We start from the raw sequence: 23,367 nt of genomic DNA, 5'->3' as shown, positions 1-23,367 counted from the left end.
AAGCCTTTTATGCAACTACTTCCTGAAGTTTTGTTTCATCAATCTTTTTTTTTTTTTTTTTTTTTACTTTTTTCTAAAGGTTTCTCTTCTTGCTGTTGGGGCCTTTCGGGAAAGGGGGCCAATACCATGAGATTGGCAGGTCGATAGCTACTTTAATGACAGATGAGGTGAGGCATCCATTCTGAATAAGGTAGAGCAAGTTCTTTTGAATGTTCATCAAAGAATCCTAAACAATGGTCCGTTTACACAAAGATAATGGTCAACATTGATAATATTAAGAAATATTTGTTGAGCAATTTAGAACAGTTTCTGAAGGATCATGTGACACTGAAGTAATGATACTAAAAATTCTACTTTACAAATTCTATTTCTAAACAGAAAACATCTAATTTCAATTGTAAACATTTTTCACAACATTACTGTTTGATGTTTTTGATAAAAATGCAGCATTAATGAGCAAAAGAGACTTCAGAAACATTTAAAAATTTCACTTCAATTGTATTGTAAAGAAGTAATTGAAGGAAGCTCAGCTTGTCTTTACTCTTAATCTTAATTTTAAGATTGCAGCAGTTCAGTTTGCAAAACTACATTTTCAGTTTCATGTCTTCTCTATCATCATGACAGATCTTTCATGATGTAGCGTACAAAGCCAAAGACAGGAATGACCTTCTGTCTGGCATAGACGAGTTCTTGGACCAGGTGACAGTGCTGCCTCCAGGAGAATGGGACCCCACGATACGAATCGAGCCGCCAAAGTGTGTCCCGTCACAGGTAATCATACCCCAGAGATAGTGGTAACCAGTAGTTTGCTGGTTTAGTCCCTGGAAAAAGCCAGCCACTGGGTTAATGGGGGTTTTGTTGCCATTTTTTATGTCTGCAGGAGAAGAGGAAGATGCCTTCTACGCCTAATGGCTCTGCTCCACTATCAGACATTATCAAAGAAGAGGAACACCACGCCGGACCTGAACTCCAGAGGACAGGACGGTCAGAGATCATCTAACCTCCAACATTTATTGGCTGCATACTTTTTTTTCATGCATACCTCAACCATATTATTGTTGAGTTGGTCTATAAATGTAGGTAGAGGTATGCAAAACAGAGCATATATTAAAACCGAGAGATTCTATTATATCATGCCCTAAATATGGCTGATGGGATTATATGACATACTTAGACATGTTATGCTCTTGCATTAGGCCATTAAGTTGTCTGGACTTTAAGGACATGTATAATGTGTGTCAAACTGAACCCTGCCTGAACACCGTGTTTGTGAGAGAGAGAAGGGGGGGGGGGGGGGGGTGTCGGTGAAGTCTCTTAATGAAGGAGGACCTTATGAAACAAGCATTAAATGGAGGGGGGTAATAATGTTTTTATGGTGCAAATTTTGTGAGACTTTCATGTTGGAGGTATTGAATAAAAGCGGTATATTTAACAGTGGCGCCTATCCTTTGATTTGTAGCTTTAAATGGCCAGCTGGAGACAGTTGTGTAAGAGAGCCGTCCATTAAGATGTGTTTTAAGAACCCCTGAGCGCTCTGAAAATACAGCACACCCTAAGCAGCCATTAGGACAAAATGAGATGCCCTTATAATATCAATTCCAAATACATTTACTAATTTTATTTCCATTAATCTGGGGACTTGGTTAACTTCACTGTTAGACCCAACAGTCATTAATAATTTCTGTTTTATTAGAAAACGTGGATTGTTAATACCAAATATTTAACAGCAATATCTATTATTATTAGTTAAATACTGCAAATTATTTAACTCTGAATTTGGTTGCTTTTGTGAGTATGTCCTGATAGAATTTATCCTTTTATTTTCTTCTTTCATCACAGGATATTTGGTGGACTGGTGCTGGACGTTAAGCGGAAAGCTCCGTTTTACTGGAGTGATGTGCGGGACGCTCTTAGCCTTCAGTGCTTGGCCTCTATCCTTTTCCTCTACTGTGCCTGCATGTCCCCTGTCATCACCTTCGGAGGCCTTCTGGGGGAAACCACCAAAAACAACATAGTGAGTCAGACCTGCAGACTTGGATCTATCTGGAAAAAATAATGGCGGATTAAATCTGAGTGGAACAGACAGTCTGAATATGATTCAGATTCACTGGAATCAAGAGTGTTTATTAAGCATAATCTTTCCTTATGCTTTAAAATATATAGTTTCTGCTTCCAAAGAATGTGTTTATTCTTTGTTTGAAACGTTGATAACATCTCTTTTGTCTGGGTTTGTTTTAGAGTGCCATTGAGTCTCTGTTTGGAGCTTCGCTGACCGGTGTGGCCTTCTCTCTGTTTTCTGGTCAGCCTCTCACCATCCTGGGAAGCACTGGGCCAGTTCTAGTTTTTGAGAAGATTCTTTTCAAGTTCTGCAGGTGAGGGAGACTCACTTTCAGTAGAGTGTCACAGTGTTCCTCATCCTCTCCCTTATGTATTTTCTTCGTACTGAGAAACGGGCAATTTATAAAAAAAAAAAAAAAAAAAAAGTTTTTGATTCATTAAGACTAAAATATATTGGATTCATTCAAATTAACAGTTTGGACTGAGTTCATAGAACTAAATAAATCAAACTTACAGTTTGATTACAGTACCAACTTACAGTGCGCAAATAAAAAGCTAATGAAAATCATTGTGATTAATTGGATTATTTTATTTTGCATGCAAACTTATAAAGGAATGAATGTTGAGTTCTTTACCCTGATATTTTATGAAATATCAGCACTCCTGTAATGCTGTTAGTCCAGTCAATTTACCTATTGTTTAAAAAAGTTAAAGTTGATAAAATTGAAGTATAACATGTCACATTCCAGTCGGTGGTTGAATTTCAATGTCAACTACAGTGTTAAGGCTACAAGGCATACAGCAAAAACTACTGGGCATGCACACATCAATATAGTGTAATTTTTCTCACACTGTACAACAATAATTAATATTTTTGCATTATTGTAAGGGGTTTGATTAGGGTTGTAGATGTTAATAAAACGCAATAAACTAGGAAGAAAATTAGCTGTCAGTTTTTGCTGTATCCCTTCTAGCCACAACCAAATTAAAGTTTAAAAAGTGAAATTCAATTCAGATTGTTTCCTTTTATGAAAGATTGATTTTTAAGCTGTAAGTACCATAGCGCCATCTACTGGTGCGGGAAAGAGTGGTGCAGCGCTCTGAAAAATACAACATACATTTTAAATGTCCAAAACCATCAGTGTCTATATGTTTTTTTGCAGCAGTGCAAATATAAAATTGCATAATTGCTTGGTATCAAAATTCTGTTTATCCGTTCTCTATACAAAAACAAATTGCTGATTATATGAAATACACAGATGAGGTTTATGTTTGTTCATTTAGCAGATGATTTTATCCAGGTATGTTGTGATGTATAACATGTCTGTTTGTCTCTCCTCAGTGACTATGGTCTGTCCTACCTCTCTCTGCGCACTAGCATTGGCCTGTGGACGGCCTTCTTATGTATCGTGTTGGTTGCCACAGATGCCAGCTCTCTAGTGTGCTATATAACAAGATTCACAGAGGAAGCCTTCGCTGCTCTCATCTGCATCATTTTCATCTATGAGGCCTTAGAGAAACTCTTCCAGCTTGGGGAGATGTTCCCTTTCAACATGCACGACAATTTGGATAACCTCACATTTTACACGTAAGGAAATATTCACCTTGTTGTTTATGGTATTATGCTTCATGTTTATTATAAGTTAATTTACTTATCTTTTTTTAGATGTCAGTGTTCACCTCCATCTAATATCACAGAGAAGATGGTACAGGCATGGAATCAGTCAGGTTTTAACCCCGACACCATAAACTGGAGTGACCTTGATGTGCCAGTAAGCATTTCTGTTCTTCACAAAGTGTTTTTAATAGTGCTGCCAAAGTTAACATTAATAGGAGAAATATGTTTAACGGCAATACACATAAACTTAACATTTTAATTGTTCACTTTTTATTTTATTTTTATGTCCAAGTTCAGAATAAGTTGGACAGGGAGAAAAAGTGCAGCATCAAAGTTGTCCAGTTGCCAGACAATAGTTTATCAATAAATAATAAATAAACAACTTCTAAACAGCATGTTTCTGAATCAAATGCATATAGAACTTTTAACAAAAGTAAAAAAAAAAAATCTTGTTGTAAGGTGTAACATGCAAGGTCTTTTATTTATTTATTTATAATTTTTAGATGCACTTGTATTCACATCAAAGTTATAAAATATATTTAATTATTACTTGTTTTTTTCACTCTATCTTTTTAAAGAATTGCAAGAACCTCCATGGCGAGTTTGTGGGTCCTGCTTGTGGACACAATGGCCCGTACATCCCTGATGTTTTGTTCTGGTCTGTCATTCTCTTCTTCACCACTTTCTTCCTTTCATCCTTCCTCAAGCAGTTCAAGACCAAGAACTATTTCCCCACTAAGGTCCGTAGAGTCATGCTCTGATCATGTGCTGATAGTGTTATTTGCTCTAACATTTAGTTTCTGTCCTCCAGGTCCGCTCTTCAATCAGTGACTTTGCAGTTTTTCTAACCATCATGATTATGGTCATGGTTGATTACTTGGTGGGCATCCCCTCTCCTAAACTACACGTCCCAGATACTTTTGAGGTACTATAAATGTCATTTTCTGTAATTAATTTGTTTTTGTTCTTAAGCTAGATTCAACAGTTCATGTTTGGCTGGTTTTAGGGTTTCTGGACTTTTGACCTTTGGTTTCCACTCTTCTAAATTCGCCTAAAAGTTTTCACAAAGTAAGATTTGGAATCAGTATTTCTCGAAAAGCTTAACTTGCACAGCTTTATATCATCAAAAACAGTTAAAATGAGTGTACCATCATGTGAATGGAGGCCAAACTTATATAAATAATACAAAATAAACAGAAAACACACTTAGCGGGGTTCAGTTGACTCTAAACCACTCCAGCTGTTCCTGTTTTCTGTTATCCTGCTGGGCTTTGGATATTGATTTAACCTCTCTCCTTTAACTGTTTTTCTATAAAGCCTAAGAACCAGGTGCTGCACTCTTGTGCAAGTATTGCCGTTAGTTATGCTCAAAAGTGTAATAATTTTTAAAATGTTTGAAATGTAAGAAATTAACTTTTATTCAGGACACATTAAATTGATTAAAAGGTGAAATAAGTTACAAAAGCTAGTTCAATTTCAAATAAATGCTTTTTATTTGAACTTTATAGTCATCGTGCATCACGGTTTCCTCAAAAAGCAGCAGAATTATTTTCAACATTGATATTAATAGGAAATGTTTCTTGAGCAACAAATCAGTGACACTGAATATTTCACATTAATTTTGTTTTTGTTCTATTTTTGATCAAATCGAGGCAAAAATTCAGCTTTGGTGCCTCTTGTGAGACTAAAAATAAAAGTATGTGCTTCTTGGATGCTGTTAATTTTGTCTTTGGACACTCTAAAGCATAATTTTTTTTGTAAATTCCTTTTGTAAAGGGATACACCTATGACTGGTAGTAAAATTCTGTACTATTTTGCCTAAAAAACTAGTGACTAACTAAAACCAGTCAAATGCTGCAAGTGAATATAGGGCATCACAACATTAAAATGTACAGTATGAAATATGAATATTAATTTTGAGATTGCAAAAGATTGTGTTACCTAAAAAAAAAGCTTTATTTGAGCATTAGATATTGGCAAAGATTATCTAAATGTAAAAATAGGAGAAATAAGAATGTCAGCAATACAATACAGATACCAATAAATGAAGCATTCTCTAATATAGACTGAAAAGTAAAATGACACAAAAATTGTTCATCCCCAATACATTCAATTTTATGTTTAATATAATTAGGCCCTGAGCACCGATGGTGCGAGGACCCTCGTGGAATTGCTCCGTTTATTATTTAAAGTGTATTTCTTCTGTCCAATAGCCCACCTCTAAGAACCGTGGCTGGCTGATCTCACCTCTGGGTGATAACCCTACATGGACGTTGTTTGCAGCAGCCATCCCTGCCCTCCTGTGCACCATCCTCATCTTCATGGATCAGCAGATCACTGCTGTCATCATCAACCGTAAAGAACACAAGCTCAAGGTCAGTCTGACACCTGATCCGGTCTGTCAGAGCACTGCAGCCGTCCTGGGGCTCATGATTCTGTTCTTCTGCAGAAAGGCTGTGGGTATCATCTGGACCTCCTGGTGGTGGCTGTGATGCTGGGCGTGTGTTCTGTGATGGGCTTGCCCTGGTTCGTCGCTGCCACTGTCCTCTCCATCTCTCACGTCAACAGTTTGAAGGTGGAGTCGGAGTGCTCAGCCCCGGGAGAGCAGCCCAAGTTTTTGGGAATTCGTGAGCAGAGGGTTACTGGGCTCATGATCTTTGTACTTATGGGTCTGTCTGTCTTCATGACATCCATTCTAAAGGTATGACAAAGTTTGTAGTGCAAAAAAAAAAAAAAAATTGCCAGTGTGGAGATCACACTGATTTACTTTTCAAGCTATCAAAATTTGATCTTACTTTTTGCCAAGTAAATATTTATAAATATATAACATCACATATTTAACTTGGTTAGGGCCTTAGATTTTTTTCCTCTTGGAGTATTAGCTCCATATTCTACTATATCATGCTATATGAGATGTATATCTAATAAAAATAAAACAAATATGCCATTCTTATTGTTTTATATTTTGTCTAAAGGTTCAGTTTACTCTTCCATTGCAATAAAGAAATAAATAATATACATTTAAAAAATAATAAAAAGACCACATGTCTGGCTTTACAGGGTTAACTGTGTTTTTAATTGTAATTATTTTTCTAAAAAAAAAAAAAAATATTTTATTTCTCTATAGTTTATCCCAATGCCCGTGTTGTATGGAGTGTTCCTCTACATGGGTGTCTCCTCACTCAAAGGCATACAGGTTAGCACACTTTCATTTTCGCAATATTTGATCTAGTTACAGGATTGATTTCTGTCTTGTTTATACAAGCCGGTCAAACTAAGGCTATGATGAATGTGTGGTCATGTTGTTTGTGTATTCATTGCACTGCAGTTCTTTGACCGTATTAAGCTGTTTGGGATGCCGGCAAAGCACCAGCCTGACCTGATCTACCTGAGATATGTGCCGCTGTGGAAGGTTCACATATTCACAATAGTTCAGCTCACCTGCCTGGTGCTGCTGTGGGTCATCAAAGCGTCTGCTGCCGCCGTGGTCTTCCCTATGATGGTACGTCATAGGTCCCATTTACAGCTTAATTGAAACTAATTGAAACTGAATTTTCTGAATTTTTAAACACTGATTTTTTTCTTTACAAACAATTCAAAGAATGTTAATGTGAAAGGTTTAAAATAGTTATTTTGTGGTAGAAATATTGCATTTTAAGTCCAGAAAAATCCTACAATGTTGATTAAATGTCTTTTTCACATCTCAAGATGTGAAGGTACAGTATATGACCGTTTGCAGCATATCCTTATTATTGCATATTATTTGTGTAGCTTTTTTAATATAAAAAAGTAAAATTTCAAGCAAACTTATTATGTACTTGACATTTTAGTACAATCAGCGCTGCTTGTCATTACTGCAAATTTTACCCAAAATTTTGCAAAGAAATTTATTTCCGTCTCTGCATGCTTGTAGATTACATTTAGAAAATATATACTGTGTGTGGGTGTGTGTGTGTGTGTGTGTATATATATATATATATATATATAATTTTATTTTTATTTATTTATTATTATGCACATCATCCATTGTTGCATGTATTTTTCTCAGGTGTTGTATTTGCCTTTTGTAGGTTCTTGCTCTGGTATTTGTGAGGAAGCTTCTGGATTTCTGCTTCACGAATAGGGAGCTTAGCTGGTTGGATGACCTAATGCCAGAAAGCAAGAAGAAAAAAGAAGACGACAAAAAGAAAAAGGCAAAAGAGGTACTTGTTTAGGATGTGAAGTGAAACTTTGAAGCTGGTTCTCCTCTACCCCTTTATGGGCATTGAACATCAATATGATGCTTTGTTTATCTTCTCTTGATAATTTCTAATATATACTTTGAATATTTCTATCAGCACACATTTTTTCTGTCTACCCAGGAAGCACAGCGCATGATGGAGGCTGAAGGAGGAATAGAGATCCCTTATGATAATGGGGACCACCTGGAAATCCCTGTGAAGACCCTTAAAGTCAGGTTAGTGAAGGTTCACAGCTGTAGTATACAATACATCCTGTGAAATCTATCCTGTATGAGCTAAGGCCTTTCTTGATGTGGGTTTCTCTTAAACACCCTGTGTTAGCCTCATTCAGTACATTTTGACCTGTTTGTTTTGAGACAGATCTGACAGCGTAGTCTCCGACACCTCATATGAGGAAGACACGAGCGGAGTGGTTGGTCTTTTGTCTACTCTCAGGCCTGCTTGAGTCCTGGTTAACGCCCCATACACCCTCTTTCCAGCTTTAATCCTCACTTACCTTTATTTAATGCAAAGTATTTTGCACATCACGATGTGAGTGCGTGGTTACGAGTCGGAATCTTCCTCTGACAGTTCTGCATCGGCTGAAGTTATTGATGCACCTCATTCAGCTCATCCTTTCCCAATGCAGAAGAGCTTCAGATGATGATTGTTGCTCATAATTTACCTTGTATGTCTGGTAATTGACAGTTCATGTGTGAACCTAGAGCTCAGTAATATCTAAATAAATTAACCAGGGCCATCTCATTGACAGACAGCTGTGTCATTGACCTGTACACTTGTTAGGCTTCACTAACAGGTTACAAGAGCATTTTCAGAGCACTAACTCTCATTACATTAATATAAGGGATAGTAATATTACAGCAGTGACTCATTTAGCCTTTAAATGACAGCTGAAGACAATATCTTGACAAGAAAATTGTAATCCACATTAATAATGGCTCTCTGGAATTGTGGTCAGATATTTTATATAATTACTCAACAGGATTAATCGTCAATAATTAATGTGCTCAAACCCCTGTTGTTGTTTTCGCCATGATTATACACAATTTAGTCATACATTACTCTTAAAAAGTTTAGGGTCAGTAAGAAGAATTTCACATTAAAGAAGAAAGTAACATTTATTTGGCAGGGAAAATAAATTAATCCTAAGTGACAGAAATAAAAAAAATTTTTAGGTTTTAATGGCTTTACTTTTTCTAATAAATGCTGTTATTTTGAACTTTCTATTAATTAAATAATCATAAGAAAAGGCACAGTTTCCACAAAAAGCTGGTTTAAATATATTGTTCAGCTTTGCCATCAGATAAATAAATAATATTTAAAAATATACTGAACAGAATGTTTTTATAATTGTTATAATTTTACTGTTTACTGTATTATTACTGTATTTTTTTATCAAACAAATGCAGTCTTGATAAGATGTATCTCAAAAACGTAAAAAGAATATCTTACCGACCTCAAATGTTTAAATGGTTTGGCATTTTTGAACCACTTCTTTAGTTCAAGGTTGCTCTGTGAATGTGGATTTTGTTTTGGTAACTCAACGATTGATTTTGTTGTTCTTGTTTGGCAAGTTTAGTCCCTTTTGTCTCATATCTGCTTAGTGTCCATTTCATGGTTACTTTTATCTTAACCAGTTTGGTCTTATAGAACAAAAACAATTCCATAAGGTTGATTTTTAGCTTTCAGCAAGTGAGCAAGTAAAACTTTGTCTGACTGAAAGGTGCTTTGATTACTAACATGACATATTACTCATGAACTACATCACAACAACGTCAAATGCTCTTCTCTGAAATAACACACAGGGTCTGCGCTGGGAAGGTTTGTCTTTGGTTTATCTGATGTGATTTTCATGCTTTATTAATCAAATGGCCATCAGGCACTGTGCTGGTGAACAGGAAGAGCAATGTGTATGTTAACAGTGTGTGCGACCAGCTGTAAGTGCTCTGATGTGTCTTTTCTGCAGCACTGACCCCTCTGTGGTTAACATATCTGATGAGATGGCCAAAACTGCTGTGTGGAAATCTGTTGCCATGAGCTCTGACAGTGCCAAACTATTGAAACCTAGTGCCAGGTAGCCCTGTTCCTCTAACATCTTCCCTGGTTTTCATAGCGCTCTGTTTCCTCTCACTGCGCATAACGCACAGCCTGTTTTTCCTGCATAGATGTAAGATTTGAACCAGTAAAGGCCTGTTTGTCCCAGTTTTCATTTTAACCTATATTGTTAAACTTGATTCAGTGCAACTACTTATGTATGTTTATGAATAATTTAAGTTAATTATTGCAAATTAGTCCTGGTGTACTATTTATATATTAATATATATAAATTACTGCAGTTAATCGCATCCAAAAACATTAAAAGTTTTTGTTTACATAATATATGTTTGGTGGTATGTGTATATTATGCATATATAAATACACATGCATGTATATATTTAAGAAAAATAAGTTATGTTTATATTTGAAATATATTTATATATCATATAAATGTATATGAATATAAATATATACTTGTTATACATACAATATTTTTTAAATATACACTGTATGTGTGTATTTATACATAATATATATTTGTAAAACAAATATATACTTTGTATAATAATAAATGAAAATAATTATAATGCATAATTGTTTTATTTATAACATAAAGGAAAAAATAATGTATTTATATAGATAATATAACATATAATATATATATAAAATATTGTTTATTTATTTTAGAAATTATTTTTATTTACAAAATTTAGATTTGATCAAATTTATTAGTTTTCGTTCTTTAATCTTCGTGTGACCAGGCCTTTATCGGTTGTTTAAAACCAATGCTTGTGGGTTTGCTTTTGCTTATATAATGTGTGTGCTTTATTGAATCAGATACTGTTAGTTGCAAGTATGGCAATATTAACATTTAGAACAATTTAGCTGGGCACCTCCTTTGAGTTAATTTTTGCTTCATCTCTTCTCTTTGTTTTACAGTGAAGAGAAGAAGGCTTGTATTAAGATCAATGTGGAGGATGAGCAGGGAGATACATGTGTGGATACAGAGACGTCATTATGAGAGACAGACTTTGAGAGCTCACTGTGGACACATGCAGGGCCCTTCCCAGAATCCTCTAGTCTTCTGTGTGCCCTTCCAACCTGCCAAAGTCAAGCCAAAGGTAGAGACACCCGATAGAGGGCTGAGAAATGACTTCCAGGTATATTTATCTAAGTTTCTATTTTTAATCACACCAACAAACCCTTTTTTATTTTGTACAATTTGTTTTTAATATAAATAAAGCACCATGATTTCAGACATTTAGAGTATGTTATGAAGAACTCTACAGACTTTAACTTAGATTTAATATTTTTATTTTATTTTTCTCAAAATAATGAAGACAAAAGTCTTTTTAAGATTATTTAACACGCTAAAATACTGTCTTCACAGTGCCACAGTTTTCAAATCATCACCTAAGATATATTTCTTTCAGTATATTAAAAAGCTGTTGAAGAGTGCTGCTTTAAAAAAAAAAAAAAAAAAAAAGAATATAAGAGAAAATGTCTCGTTGAGACCAAAGGTGTAGACATTAGGCTGCATGACTGACCTACTAGAAAAAGAGTGTGCAAAGCTAACACTTCAAACTGTCATGAAGGACATAAATACAAAGTAAATTATTATTATTATTGTACTTTTTAATTCCCAATGATGGTCTGACAGATTACTTGATTTATTTACAAATACTATATTAAAAGAAAACAGTGCAGAAAGAGAACAAACAGATCAACTCTTGCACTATGAAAATAAATAGTAAGAAATTGAGTAATGAGATTGTGTTAAAAGAGCCCCCCCACTCATTCATTCATGTGTTTACATTGTTTCTCTTTTTAGTGTTATAGATTTTTGTATTGTTAGTATGGATGATTTTTGCGATGTGTTAATCAACTAATTTATTAATGGTCATTTAATGGTCAAGTAGGCGGCGCAGAGGCATGATCTGGCAGAAGGACTGCTGCAGTGTTGTTGGCCTGTCATTTATTTCCTCTTCTGTTACTGGTGTTAATGTGCACTTTAGGTAGGCTTGCCATCACAGCTGTAGGCCTGACAACAACTTATTTAATCTAGAGCAGTCTCAGGAAACTCCTTTTTGCACTCTTTCCCCACACTACTCTGTTTGAAAAAAAAAATCACATGTCCTCCTTTCTGCTTTTCATTTCTGGACAAAAAAGTTGCCTTGTTATGTTTTGTTCATGCTGAAAACATTTTTATATCTATAGATGTCAAAAGAGCAATTGTCAGTTATTTTATTTTATTCATTATCAAATTTATTTGACCTGGTTTATACCGTTAAGAAGTTTATTTCCACCATGGGATAAAAAATAAAACAAGGTAATCGTGGCTTTTAAGGTTTTTTTTTTTTTTTTTTTTTTCGCTTCTGAGGTGACAAAATCTGAAATGTGAGATATATATACTCAGAATTACCTTATTTTATGGTGGAAACTTCTATAGCTTTAGGAGTTGCCAAGTATAGTTCAGTTAAATTGAGTAATTTGTTTGCAGTAGTAAGCTAGCTCACTGCCCTCATGCTCACACAGCACTTAGATCCCACAGTTACAATGAAATACCTCTGACTATTATATGGAAGCACTCCTTGATTTGTAAATCACTAGGTTCGTTCTGTACATTTTCACTCTTGCAACAAGTTGCTTGTTAAATGTGATCAGTAAATGCTGGAGTCTGTGGGTGAGAATAAAAATTTCATATCCAGAAGATGGTTTTTAGTCATATGCGCCGGTTCATATCTTCCTTTGTTAGCCTCACAGTTAGACTCTGAACAAGTATTGCTGCCATGGTGTTCTGAGCTTCTGTCTGCACAATGTACATGTTCTTTCACTGAATTCTGCCCAGTTCAGATAGCTGTTTACCTTGTGAACTAGCCAAATCAAGATTTAAGATAATGTTAGACATAAAGTTTTGAATTTGGACAATACATACACACGGGAGAGAGCTGTCTTTTGTAATGTTGAAGTCATTAAAGAAAATAATGAAGAAAAAAATGTCTGATGTATTTATTCTACCGTTTGTCTTGGTTTTTATTTTGGATTTTTTTTCTCTGCATAATAATAAAGCTAAAAAAAAATAAAAAAAAATAAATAGAGGTTTATTTTTAGAGCCGTAAGGACGGATTTCGCGGGAAATTGCATGCATACGTCATGTCCCTAAACAGAAGTGTTAGAGTGCGAGTAGGATCAATCTGAAAGTGTCATAACGAACGAGAAAAATATACATACGACTATAGAACATTAAAAACGGTACATTTAAAACCTTTTCTGATAAAATGAACCACGCGTTCACCGGTGCCTCGAAGCACATTCAGAGCACAAGAGCAACCGCCACACCTTCAGAATAACATATGCACTTATTTTTTTAACCGCTAGAGGGCCGAATGTTACATGGCTTTAAAGTGGTTGTTTCAAATGATAATTTTTTTTTACAGCACACCAACACTAACCAAATAGGTTTTTTTCTGAAGTGTGAATAGGGACGAATCAAAGAAAATGAAAGTTATATATGCTCTTATTAACCTATATATGCTCTTATTAACCATTTACAAACACAAAAAGTAGACCTCTTCACCAGTTAAATACAGTAGCCCCTCACTGCAGAGTACAAGATCCAAGGGGCATGGTTGGATTCACATCTAGGGGTGGACACGGGTTTAGGTATATGACGTGTAAGGTGGAAGGAGTTGGATCTGGATCCAACCACTGCAGCGAGGACCATCTCGCTAAATATGACCATACTATACAGATCAGTTGAAAACATACATTGTGCCTTTTTAAAATTCACATCAACATTAATTAAAAACAACAAAAAGATCCAATGATTGACTCAACAAAAAAAAAAACATTTAATTGATATAATAAAAAGTTCCTCACATCTGATAAAACGAAAAAAAAAAAAAGTTCTTGAACACTTTACATGCATGCCAATTGAAATGTAAAGGACACTTCTGAATTCCAACAGAACACATGCTACAAATTGATATCTTTAATAATACTACGGCAGTGATTACAGTCCTTCAGCTTGTTTTTTTAAAGGACTATTTTTACTACATGATGTCAAAACTTTGGAATTGGGAAAAAAACCTTGTCTGTTGCCATTTCTTTACTCTTGGAAAATGAACGCAACACTAGCAATGGTAAACTTCAGTAAAGAAACCAACATGATCCAAATGAAAATACAGCCGAGCAATACATTTTTAAAAACATAATTAAAAAATATGATTGCTAATACTGATCATGATTTACACACACCAGAGAGTAACAAGCAGTTATTTTTTTTTTACAACCATTGACTAATAAAAGTAAGTTTGCAGATAAAAAAAAAATAATAACACTAGAGACTATAATAATCCTCCCTCAAACGATATAACTTTTTATAGGTCACTTTGGTAAGAGCATCTGCCCAAAGCAAATGTAAATGTGAAAACTATACACAGAGTTTTACAAAACGTCACAGGTTGAAAATCCAAGAGTGTAAAAATATTTTATGCACAAAAAGTGAAATGATTTAAGTAAACAATTGTCTGGACCATATGCAACCGGCCAACAGCAGCACCATTGATGGCAAAAATCACAGTTAAACAAATAAAAATCATTTTAACAAGCATGAGAACCGATAATTAAAGGAATAGTTAATAATAATAAAATATGTTTAAAACTGACTCACCCTCAAGCCATCCAAGGCATAGACGAGTTTGCTCCTTCATCAGAACAGATTTGGAGTAATTAAGCATTTCATCACTTGCTCACCAATGTTTCCTCTGCAGTGAATGGGTGCCATCAGAAATAACAGAAGTCTGTATGGACAAATCTGTTCTGATGAAGAAACAAACTCATCTACATCTTAGATGGAGCTCATTTTCAGCTAATTCATTTTTGGGTGAACTAATCCTTTCAGTAAAAAGGGGTGATTCAATACTTATCGACTCTCACAGCGGTTCCAACATCTCTAACAGCTTATCAAAACAAAACAGACACCCAAGTCCAGGGCTCAAGAAACACATCTGACCTTTACAAAAATAATCCTTGCTGTGTACACACACACGCACATATCAAAGACAGGAAAACAGTAAGGTAAGGGGATAACTTCTGTTATCTCATATCTCTCACTGTTTTGGGAACTCGCAGGACTTTGTAAATGTCATTGTGAAAGACGGTGGAGAAGTGAGGACGTGAATCCCTCCACATGAGAGTGCAAAGTGGCACTTTCCCTGCATTTTGTGCATCCTCCACGTCCCAGATCTCAGGCATGCTGCAACCAGGCCTGGAGATGAAGAAGAAACGCATGTGAGATAAATGAACTGATCAGACAGCGGTTTTCATTTAAAGTATGCAGCATTTACTTGGAGCGTCTGGTGCACCACGAGTCTTCAAGGATGAAATAGTCCACCTGCAGCTTTATTAAGTTTCGCTTCACTACCTCAGCTGGCTTTCGGCTGTACATGGCATACACCATCTTTGTTCTTTCTCTGAATAAGGAAAAATTAAATCAAATGCTTTACATTGACAAAACATTGTGAGAATTCAATACTGTACTGTAATACATATATAACACGTATGTTAAATCAGGTGTACCTCAATCCTGCGTCTTCATAATGTGGGTGGTTCACTATGGCTCTTCCTGTGGACAGTTTCACACTCGCCATGGTGGGCATTGCACCAGCAAACACAGCATCTACAGGAACATTGCATGGATGCAGGAGTCAGACACTGGTCACATGAAGTGAGGTGTTGTGAACAGCAAAAGTTTCTCACTAGGGCTTGTGTTGTCTTTGACCCACTCCAGGAGCTCTTCTTGAGGAAAGTTACTGAATTCTCCTATGATGCCCCATTGACTCTGCAGGTTTGCGACTCCTTGGACTGCCATGATGGATAATATTCCCACGACCGTCAGCTGAAGTTTAAACTTCTCTCCTACCCAGCCGAACAGCTGCAGGTGAAATCGAAACATTAGTCACACCACATTTTAAGAGTTTTTCCTCAAATCAGGATCCTTGCGTTATGGAAATTGTGGGGCGAGTTATGGAGAATGAATAGTTGGGTCACCTGTCTGGAGCAGATCAGACAAGACATGATGCACATATGAGGAGTGAGGAAGAGCTTCAGCCTCATGATGAGCACAGCCAGCACTGCAAACGCCACCAGCTGCAGACTGTGATACACCAACTACACAAACAACACAAGATAAATACAGCCACTTGTACACCATGGGTCACATACTTTGCATTCAGATCCTAAATTTCATGTGTTTTTGCAAATGGTCTGAATACTTATGTAAATGTGATATTTCAGTTTCTTATTTTTAATGAATTTACAGACATTTCTAAAATTTTGTTTTCACTTTTTCTCAAGGTTTTCTTTAGATTAATGAAAACAAAATGAATTTAAACAATTGTAGTTTTAGGCTGCAACGTGAAATTGAAAAAAATGATACTTTCTGAATGTACAGTGCAATATATACATTAATTAAGGGGAAAAAAGCATGAAGCATAAAAAGTTACACATGAAATTACAGACACTTACCACTCCCTTCGCCAACATCTGGCTCCTGAAAAATGGAAGAACAACATTTAGGAATTTATTATCCATTATTATTCAAAGAAATGTAAATATATTCTACTATTAAAAAGTTAGGGGTCAATAAGATTTTTTTTTATTGAAAGAATGAAAGAAAAATAATTACTGCAATAATTTTGCAAGTACATAAATTGTAATATAACTGTAATATTACAGTATTTTTGCCTAAATAAATTCAGCCTTGGTGAACCTAAGAGGCTTTGATAAAACAAAGGAAAAAAGTATTGATTAAATATAATTTATAAAAAAAAATTATTGTGTACTTTTATGTAACATTTTCCACATATCCTGTTCACGGTTCATGTTCACAACAATCATGCCAGTAGATATAGAATACTTACTGCTCCATTTCATCATCCTCTGACTTTTCTGCAGTTTTATTTCTGAGAAACACAATGTCCTTTATAGCCTGAACTCAGGAAGCAAAAGGAGGAAGAAATAGAGGGAACTTTAGTGTGTCGATTACTTCTACAAAAATGCTTCTGACACTAAACCAACGGATAAACACCAAACTGACAGAAACCTGTAACTCTAGAATATTGTTGCAAATAGATCAAAGCAGGACATGCATACCAAAATGTAGGAGGGGTAAATCATCCATTACCCAAGTGAAAACAACTCACCCTTCCAGCGATAAAACCCACAATCAGCAGGTTAATTGGAAGCAGCATGGTTTTGATGTACCGGATGAGAGTCTGCAAACACATTAGGTCTTATAAAAACGGAGCTTTAAGGGGAAAATGATGACTGACTGCAAGGAAATAGATCACATTACCCACCTCTGTTTCGATGAAGTCAAACTCAGCAGCACACGTGTACATCATCGTGTCAAAGTCTTTGTAGCTTGTGAACTTGGATTTGATCAGACTGCTGATGTGGGCCTAGAATTCAAAACAACATTTACATTTCAACAGAGCCCTAAATCTAACTGATCTTCATAGCACTGCTCTCATTTTACTCACATCATCTGATGCCCCAAAGACCACTGAAAGCATGAACTTCAGAATGACAGTGGAGACCACCCATGCAAGGCACTGCATGACCTAACAAAAACACAAAAAGTCACTTCAGGCACATTTTACTGCTGCATCAGACAGTACTACTCAGTTCTGCTTGTGCTCTTACCCATGTGAAGAGTCCAGGTTTGAATATACCAACCAAACAACCCCTGAGTGCAATTACCCCCTGAAATGAAAGCAGACCAGCCAGTAAAGCTGGCATGTTTCTTCACAGTATGTTTGTGTTTGAGGTCATCTATTTGAATGTACTTTGTACTTAGTCATGGATACTTATTTGGTCAGACTATGGAACCATTTAGCCAGCATGGTGTCCTAGGAACCGACTATACCACAGTGTGCTTTCCTGAGCAAGTAGCTAATGAGTACAGCAACTCACCCAGATGGAGATCAGTGAAGAGGCGTAGAAGGATGTCAAGAGCATTGAGTTCCCGAACATTAAAAAAAAACAGACGACTAAGGAGATCTGTGAGGAACAGTCAGTTCATCAGTGAATCAGAAACACAACATGAGCAATACTGTAGCTCTATTAATAAAGTCGTTACATTACCATGTGAGTTACTAAGACAGACTGCATTTTTGTCGGACTCAGATATCCCAGGATATATGAAGCAAAAAGGGATGCCACCTGTAAAACACACAAAGATTATTGTCATAACATCCTTGCTATCCTGCTGCAAAACAATTTTCTCATAACAGTTCAAATTTAAAATTGGATTGCAAAATATTCCTGAGGCATGCAATCATGTTAGGCTTTTCTAGGTCTTCTTCAGGCAAAATATCATTACAAATGACTGTCTCTGGAGCGAAACTGCATTACGTGTCTATTAGGAAACTGTCAACATGGTTCAAAAGTTTGAGGTCTGTACGAGATTTTTTTGTTTTGAAAGAAGAAGTGAAAACTTTCAATCAGCAAGAATGAATAATAACATTAATCAAAAGTAACAGTGAAAACATGGAACAAAAATTTAAGTTCCAAATAAATTATTATTTTGAACTTTATATTGGTATAAGAATTCTGAAATTCTGAATATTTTCTTTCAACACTTATAATGTTTTCTAAGGGACTAAATTAGCATATTAGAATGAAAATCAACTTAATTACGTTATCATAGAAACATTATTTTAAATTGTAAAAATACTTCACCCTGTTAATGTGGATGTTACATTTAGCTTCTTTCTCTACTTCCTATCAATATCAGCATTAAACAAGTGATTGGGTCAGCATGTTTGTGATCTTCTTGTCTCTTCCATCACTCACCTGGGTAAGCAAGACAAACTGAGCAAACTGCCATGGCAGCATGAAGAAAATATTGGAGATCCCCAGAGCCATCATGGTATTCTTGCTTGGGTTCCTTGTCCTTAAAGCAAAATACATTTTAATTGCACAGAATAACCCAAGGTTGTGTGTATAATCATAAACAATGTACACATATGCAGCCTAAATACACAAAACATTGACCACATTATACTTAAAAGATCTTAAGTCATCTCAAAGTATGAACAAAAAGAGTGAACGTGAATGAAAGACTGGATATAAACATTCAATTACTATGATTTGGGATGCAAACTTAGGGAAGAAAGCAAGTTACCGGAGGATGTAAGTGAGCAGAAGCATCTGCAGAACCAGGAAGGGGTAGGAGAAGCTCTCTCTCAGAGGTGGTGTCCACATGACCCGAGTACTCTGGGATTCAAGGGTGTAAAAGAGACACAAAAACTCTTAAGTAGCAAAAACAAAAAAAAATCTAAAATAAAAATTCTCCAAGATGCTTAAGAAAACGGTCTGCTTTACCTCTCCATGATTAAAGAAGAAACACAGAACTGTAACAGTGCCACCCAGTCGACTGCCACTACAAGAACAGCCAAAAAATAACGATTACGTTATGATCTAACTTTTGAAATGATGCTTCAACAGAATCAACATATTTGCAATCCAATTATAAACTCAAATTTGCACTTTCTTTGGTATCGATTAAAGGACTAGATGTTTATTCTAGGCTGAATTACCTCAGATATGTTCCATAAATGAAGAAGAGGCTCATCATTGCCCCATTTAACAGGAACACAAATGTGACATAAAAGTAAGCAGGATCCCCCAGACCTGTGGAAAAGCCACTCGAGTAAGTAAAATACATGTGAAATGAAAAACACTTGACTGCCAGTCACACAGTGAATGAAACAGCATTTATTCTCCACCTCAATAAAACTTAAAATCTTCCCTCATAATAAGTGTGTTGCCAAGAGTGAAAATTGCAAAAAAAAGTCAGGGAGTACAAAAAAAGAGGTTCAAGAGTTATTCCTAAAGCATGTAATTTTAATTACAACTACAATATAGAAAACATTTCTAAAATAAAAATAAAGATGACTGTTATATAAAGAACAAGGGAATGAATTAACAAGTCATGAATACTTAATTCATGGGCCACAATTTAACTAAAAGAAGTTGTTTGAATGTCATGTGTGGGGCTATACAATGTACTGAACTGCAAATGCTCTAAGATTAAACAACACATAGATGTATGGGTCAAATAATGGATACTTATTTGATGTTTGGCTTCTCTAATACCTTCACAGCTCTCCACCGGATCTAGACCCTCCCCTCTATTGATAGTCCAACACATCTTGGTAGGGATCCCAAAGAAATCCATTGTGCTAGTGTATGCTCTGTACCAGCTGGCCAAGACCACCTGCAGTACAAGAGAGCAAAAAAGATGGTCGACTTTAGAACTCAAGCAAACAGTGTGAAATAAAGGGATTTCACTGATATTCAGAAGATGCCAAAGAGCTCATGTCACCTCAGGGTACAAGTTAAACCTCTTCAGAGTGTTTATCACCAGAGGATATTCAGTGAGACGATCGTTCATGATTTTATAAAGACCGTCCATGAAAGAAGGAGCCTTAATGATGGTCTTGAAGTAGGAGTAATATAGTCCCTTAAAAGACAAAATAGCATATGCCACTGTGAGACAATGATCTAAATCAGCAAGATATCAATTAAAGTTCAAGCTCAGTATTTAACTAAATTAGTTGCAAGGTGAAGGAGAGCTATATAGATAGTAAACTCAAGACAACAGCAAAGTAATAGCAAAATGACTCCCAATTTAACATCTCTAGACACAGTAAATTATGTAGTTATCATATGGGGGGGGGGGGGGGGATAATAACCATTTCTGTTCGAAAGGCCATCTCCTTTTCCAAAGACGACATGTGTGAAAAATGTCTGTCATTTTCAAACAGATGTGAGAGATGATACCTAAGAACACAGGATAACGTTAGTTATTTTAGTCACAATAATAGGAATAGTATGTTCATATTTTAAAGATGTATAGCTACTTACCAGTGTAAAAATCCCACAATAATAGCTGTGGAAATAAACACATCAGGTTATGTGACTTTGTCCAGAGACAGATCGCTACGTGGCCACACTGAAGGACTCTTATCTGACCATACAGAACCAGTGGCTATTACAAAATGTGCTAAGAGTCGCCTACTTAGAAAAAAATAAAAAGAAAGAACTCTGCTACACTATTTTAATCAAGTAACGTCTGTGGATAGTTCACATCTACTGACAAACCATAAATGAATTAATGTTGCATTAATGAGTGAAATGAATGAAATTCGATTGGTTGCTAGTAAACGTGAGCATTCACCAAAAACCTGAAGATTAAACTGGTCACTTGGAGTTAGTCAGGAATAAAATCGATAAAGGATATATGAGCTCTACTCAACTTTGTTGTTTACGAGCGAAATTCTATAATACTGAGAATATGCTAGATGCTAATCATGTGAATAACCGTTAGCTACCTAACGTTAGCGGCTAAGAAACAAAGCCTTACCGAGAACCAACACTGATATTCCTCTTGCAAAAGCGGAGGGGCTCAAACCTACTTTGCTTCTAATTAACCCTGGAAAAAGTCCGTTTTTACTCTGGGAAGCCGAGCCCTTCCCATCTTTGGCACGCTTGCTTTTCCCCGACGCGGACTGACTCCTGTCCTTCTCGCTGCTCTGGTCCTTGGCATTTGATTTTCTGGCTTTAACTGCCATGTTTTCATATTTCTGTCTGTAGCAGGTAAGCGACAGGAGCGTAGATACGCGATGAAACCAGATGTTTGACTCTTCCGAGAGCCTCACATCTGTAGTCCTGCACAGTTTGAGCGCTGTGGGACTTCACTGATCTGTTGAATGAAGTCGCCATCGCCCCCTTCTGGACGCGACGCTCACGCTTGGATGGACGAGGAACCATGACAACGTATTAAATTAGCCCGTTACAATTTACATTTACATTTAGTCTTTTAGCAGACGCTTTTATCCAAAGCGACTTACAGATGAGTACATTGGAAGTAATAAAACAAAAACCAAAAAGAGCAATGATATATAAGTGCTATAACAAGTCTCAGTTGGGGGGGTGAAATGCTATTTCATGCACACTGAGTTTTTTTTACACTGTTAAAAAGTTGGATTCCCATGCTAAACATGGACAAAGTTTCAAAAATTAAGTTGTACGTTTGAAGGAGTATTTCTGTTCCAAAAATACTCCTTCCGGTTTGTCACAAGTTTCTGAAAGTTTTTTTCGAGTATGGCTCTGTGTGACGTTAGATGGAGCAGAATTTCCTTATATGGGTTCTGAGGGCACTTCTGCCGGAAGAGCGCGCGCTCCCATATGGCACAGCACTGAGAGCACAACAGACTTCACTGATCAGAGCGAGAGCGTTGCGAAAAGTCACAAAAGAAGTGTGTTTTTGGTTGCCAGGACAAGACAACCCTGCACAGATTACCAAAAAAAAAAAAAAAAAAACGCATTAAGGGACCAGTGGATGGAGTTTATTTTTACAGAGCATCAATGGAGTTGTGCAAGTGTTTGTGTTTGTTCCCTGCATTTCGAAGATGCTTGTTTTACAAACAAGGCCCAGTTTGACACCGGATTTGCACATAGTTTATTTCTTAAGGATGATGCAATCCCAACGAAAAAGGGTCACGATCATGTGTTGGAACCGCATGCGGTGAGTAAAACTGCTTCAAATATCTGTGTTGTTAACTTAGCTATCGGCGTGTAAGCACATCAAGTAACTGTGCGTTCACACCGCCAGCGTCGAGAGCGTCAAAGTGGCCGGAAGTCATTCATTTTCAATGTGAGCCGGCGGCGAGGAGCGGCGCGGCGCGACTTGGCCGTTGAGAGCGTCGAGGAGAGTTGAAATCAGGGCAACTTTATGGTAATGATCTATGACGCGGTTGGGCAGCAACCAATCGGAACGTAGAAGTCCACCGCTTGAGAGGATTCCAGAGAACGCAGCTCCGACCATTAGTTCCCAATCACAATGGAGGACAGGTTGATTATTGCTGTTTCGGGTTTGCAATAATCTATGATGTGTCCCTGTTTACGTACAGGGACATAAAAAATAGATTAAAAGTGATACGTGGACCAAGGTGTCTGAGATTGTTCATTTTAAGTAAAGGATCTTAATATTTAGTCCACAACAATATTTAATGAGGTTAACTTATAACTTTACCCTCCTTGTGGTTAGTCTGCACGAGATCAACAAGCTGTTTGCTTTGCGGCCGCTTTAAATTCAAAATAAGCATTCGATCTACGTCAGAGCGTCTGAGCGCTCACGAATCTTTCTGCAGCGTCGTGATCAGAGCGGCAAGAGCGATTTTTGACGCTCTAGACGCCGGCGGTGTGAACGCACAGTAAACAACATGCGATGTTGTCATCAAACTGCACTTTCCACATGTACAGCTTAAAAATAAAAAAAAAGAGACAAAGTGGAACTTAGTCATTTTCCAAAACCGCTAAGCAAATATTTTCAGTTTCAGT

General features: G+C 36.4%; 2 protein-coding genes across 8 annotated transcripts in view; one reads left to right on the top strand and one right to left on the bottom strand.

Annotated features, from left to right (window-relative positions):
• slc4a7 (solute carrier family 4 member 7) overlaps positions 1-12,317 on the top strand; it is a 37,978-nt gene extending 25,661 nt beyond the window's left edge. For 4 of the 6 annotated variants that reach the window (XM_052579570.1, XM_052579565.1, XM_052579568.1 and 1 more), the window contains 17 exons: positions 80-167; positions 625-771; positions 881-984; positions 1,840-2,014; positions 2,239-2,372; positions 3,401-3,646; positions 3,725-3,830; positions 4,255-4,416; positions 4,488-4,601; positions 5,890-6,051; positions 6,126-6,377; positions 6,804-6,872; positions 7,005-7,178; positions 7,747-7,878; positions 8,038-8,132; positions 9,884-9,991; positions 10,894-12,317. In XM_052579570.1, coding sequence (XP_052435530.1) covers positions 80-167; positions 625-771; positions 881-984; positions 1,840-2,014; positions 2,239-2,372; positions 3,401-3,646; positions 3,725-3,830; positions 4,255-4,416; positions 4,488-4,601; positions 5,890-6,051; positions 6,126-6,377; positions 6,804-6,872; positions 7,005-7,178; positions 7,747-7,878; positions 8,038-8,132; positions 9,884-9,991; positions 10,894-10,975 — 2,350 coding nt within the window. In that variant the 3' untranslated portion in view covers positions 10,976-12,317. Of the gene's footprint in view, positions 1-79; positions 168-624; positions 772-880; positions 985-1,839; positions 2,015-2,238; positions 2,373-3,400; positions 3,647-3,724; positions 3,831-4,254; positions 4,417-4,487; positions 4,602-5,889; positions 6,052-6,125; positions 6,378-6,803; positions 6,873-7,004; positions 7,179-7,746; positions 7,879-8,037; positions 8,133-8,277; positions 8,330-9,883; positions 9,992-10,893 lie in introns of all 6 variants that reach the window. The other 2 variants (XM_052579567.1, XM_052579566.1) reach the window with 2 other exon arrangements.
• A 1,464-nt stretch (positions 12,318-13,781) lies between these two features.
• On the bottom strand, positions 13,782-21,750 carry dpy19l1l (dpy-19-like 1, like (H. sapiens)). Of its 2 annotated transcripts, XM_052579594.1 has the most exons (22): positions 21,389-21,749; positions 20,890-20,914; positions 20,718-20,805; positions 20,348-20,485; positions 20,119-20,239; positions 19,560-19,653; positions 19,345-19,402; positions 19,145-19,236; positions 18,814-18,913; positions 18,103-18,180; positions 17,932-18,018; positions 17,662-17,721; positions 17,499-17,579; positions 17,316-17,417; positions 17,160-17,231; positions 16,878-16,945; positions 16,483-16,507; positions 16,006-16,125; positions 15,715-15,889; positions 15,535-15,634; positions 15,303-15,428; positions 13,782-15,223 (listed from the first exon to the last, which is right to left on the bottom strand). In XM_052579594.1, exons 1-22 carry the CDS (start codon positions 21,594-21,596, stop codon positions 15,052-15,054), a joined length of 2,190 nt encoding a protein of 729 aa, XP_052435554.1. In that variant the 5' UTR covers positions 21,597-21,749; the 3' UTR covers positions 13,782-15,051. The 2 variants fall into 2 exon arrangements, with proteins under 2 accessions (XP_052435554.1, XP_052435555.1); XM_052579595.1 differs by lacking the exon at positions 17,662-17,721 and having other exon boundaries at positions 21,389-21,750.
• Positions 21,751-23,367: the final 1,617 nt, after the last annotated feature.

This window comes from Carassius gibelio, chromosome B16 (genome assembly GCF_023724105.1).
Source record: "Carassius gibelio isolate Cgi1373 ecotype wild population from Czech Republic chromosome B16, carGib1.2-hapl.c, whole genome shotgun sequence".
NCBI classification, from domain to species: domain Eukaryota; kingdom Metazoa; phylum Chordata; class Actinopteri; order Cypriniformes; family Cyprinidae; genus Carassius; species Carassius gibelio.
The sequence above is the reverse complement of the archived record's forward strand: the minus strand, read 5'-3'. Positions and strand labels throughout refer to the sequence as shown.

What these genes read in the sequence shown, in the direction of transcription:
- dpy19l1l (XM_052579594.1), bottom strand. Translation starts at nt 21,596, where the DNA reads ATGGCAGTTAAAGCCAGAAAATCAAATGCCAAGGACCAGAGCAGCGAG. An exon ending in AATATCAGTGTTGGTTCTCG is followed by an intron (nt 20,915 to 21,388) that starts GTAAGGCTTTGT and finishes TTATTTCCACAG; the next exon opens with CTATTATTGTGGGATTTTTA. An exon ending in TCTTTGGGGCATCAGATGAT is followed by an intron (nt 17,418 to 17,498) that starts GTGAGTAAAATG and finishes TTTGAATTCTAG; the next exon opens with GCCCACATCAGCAGTCTGAT.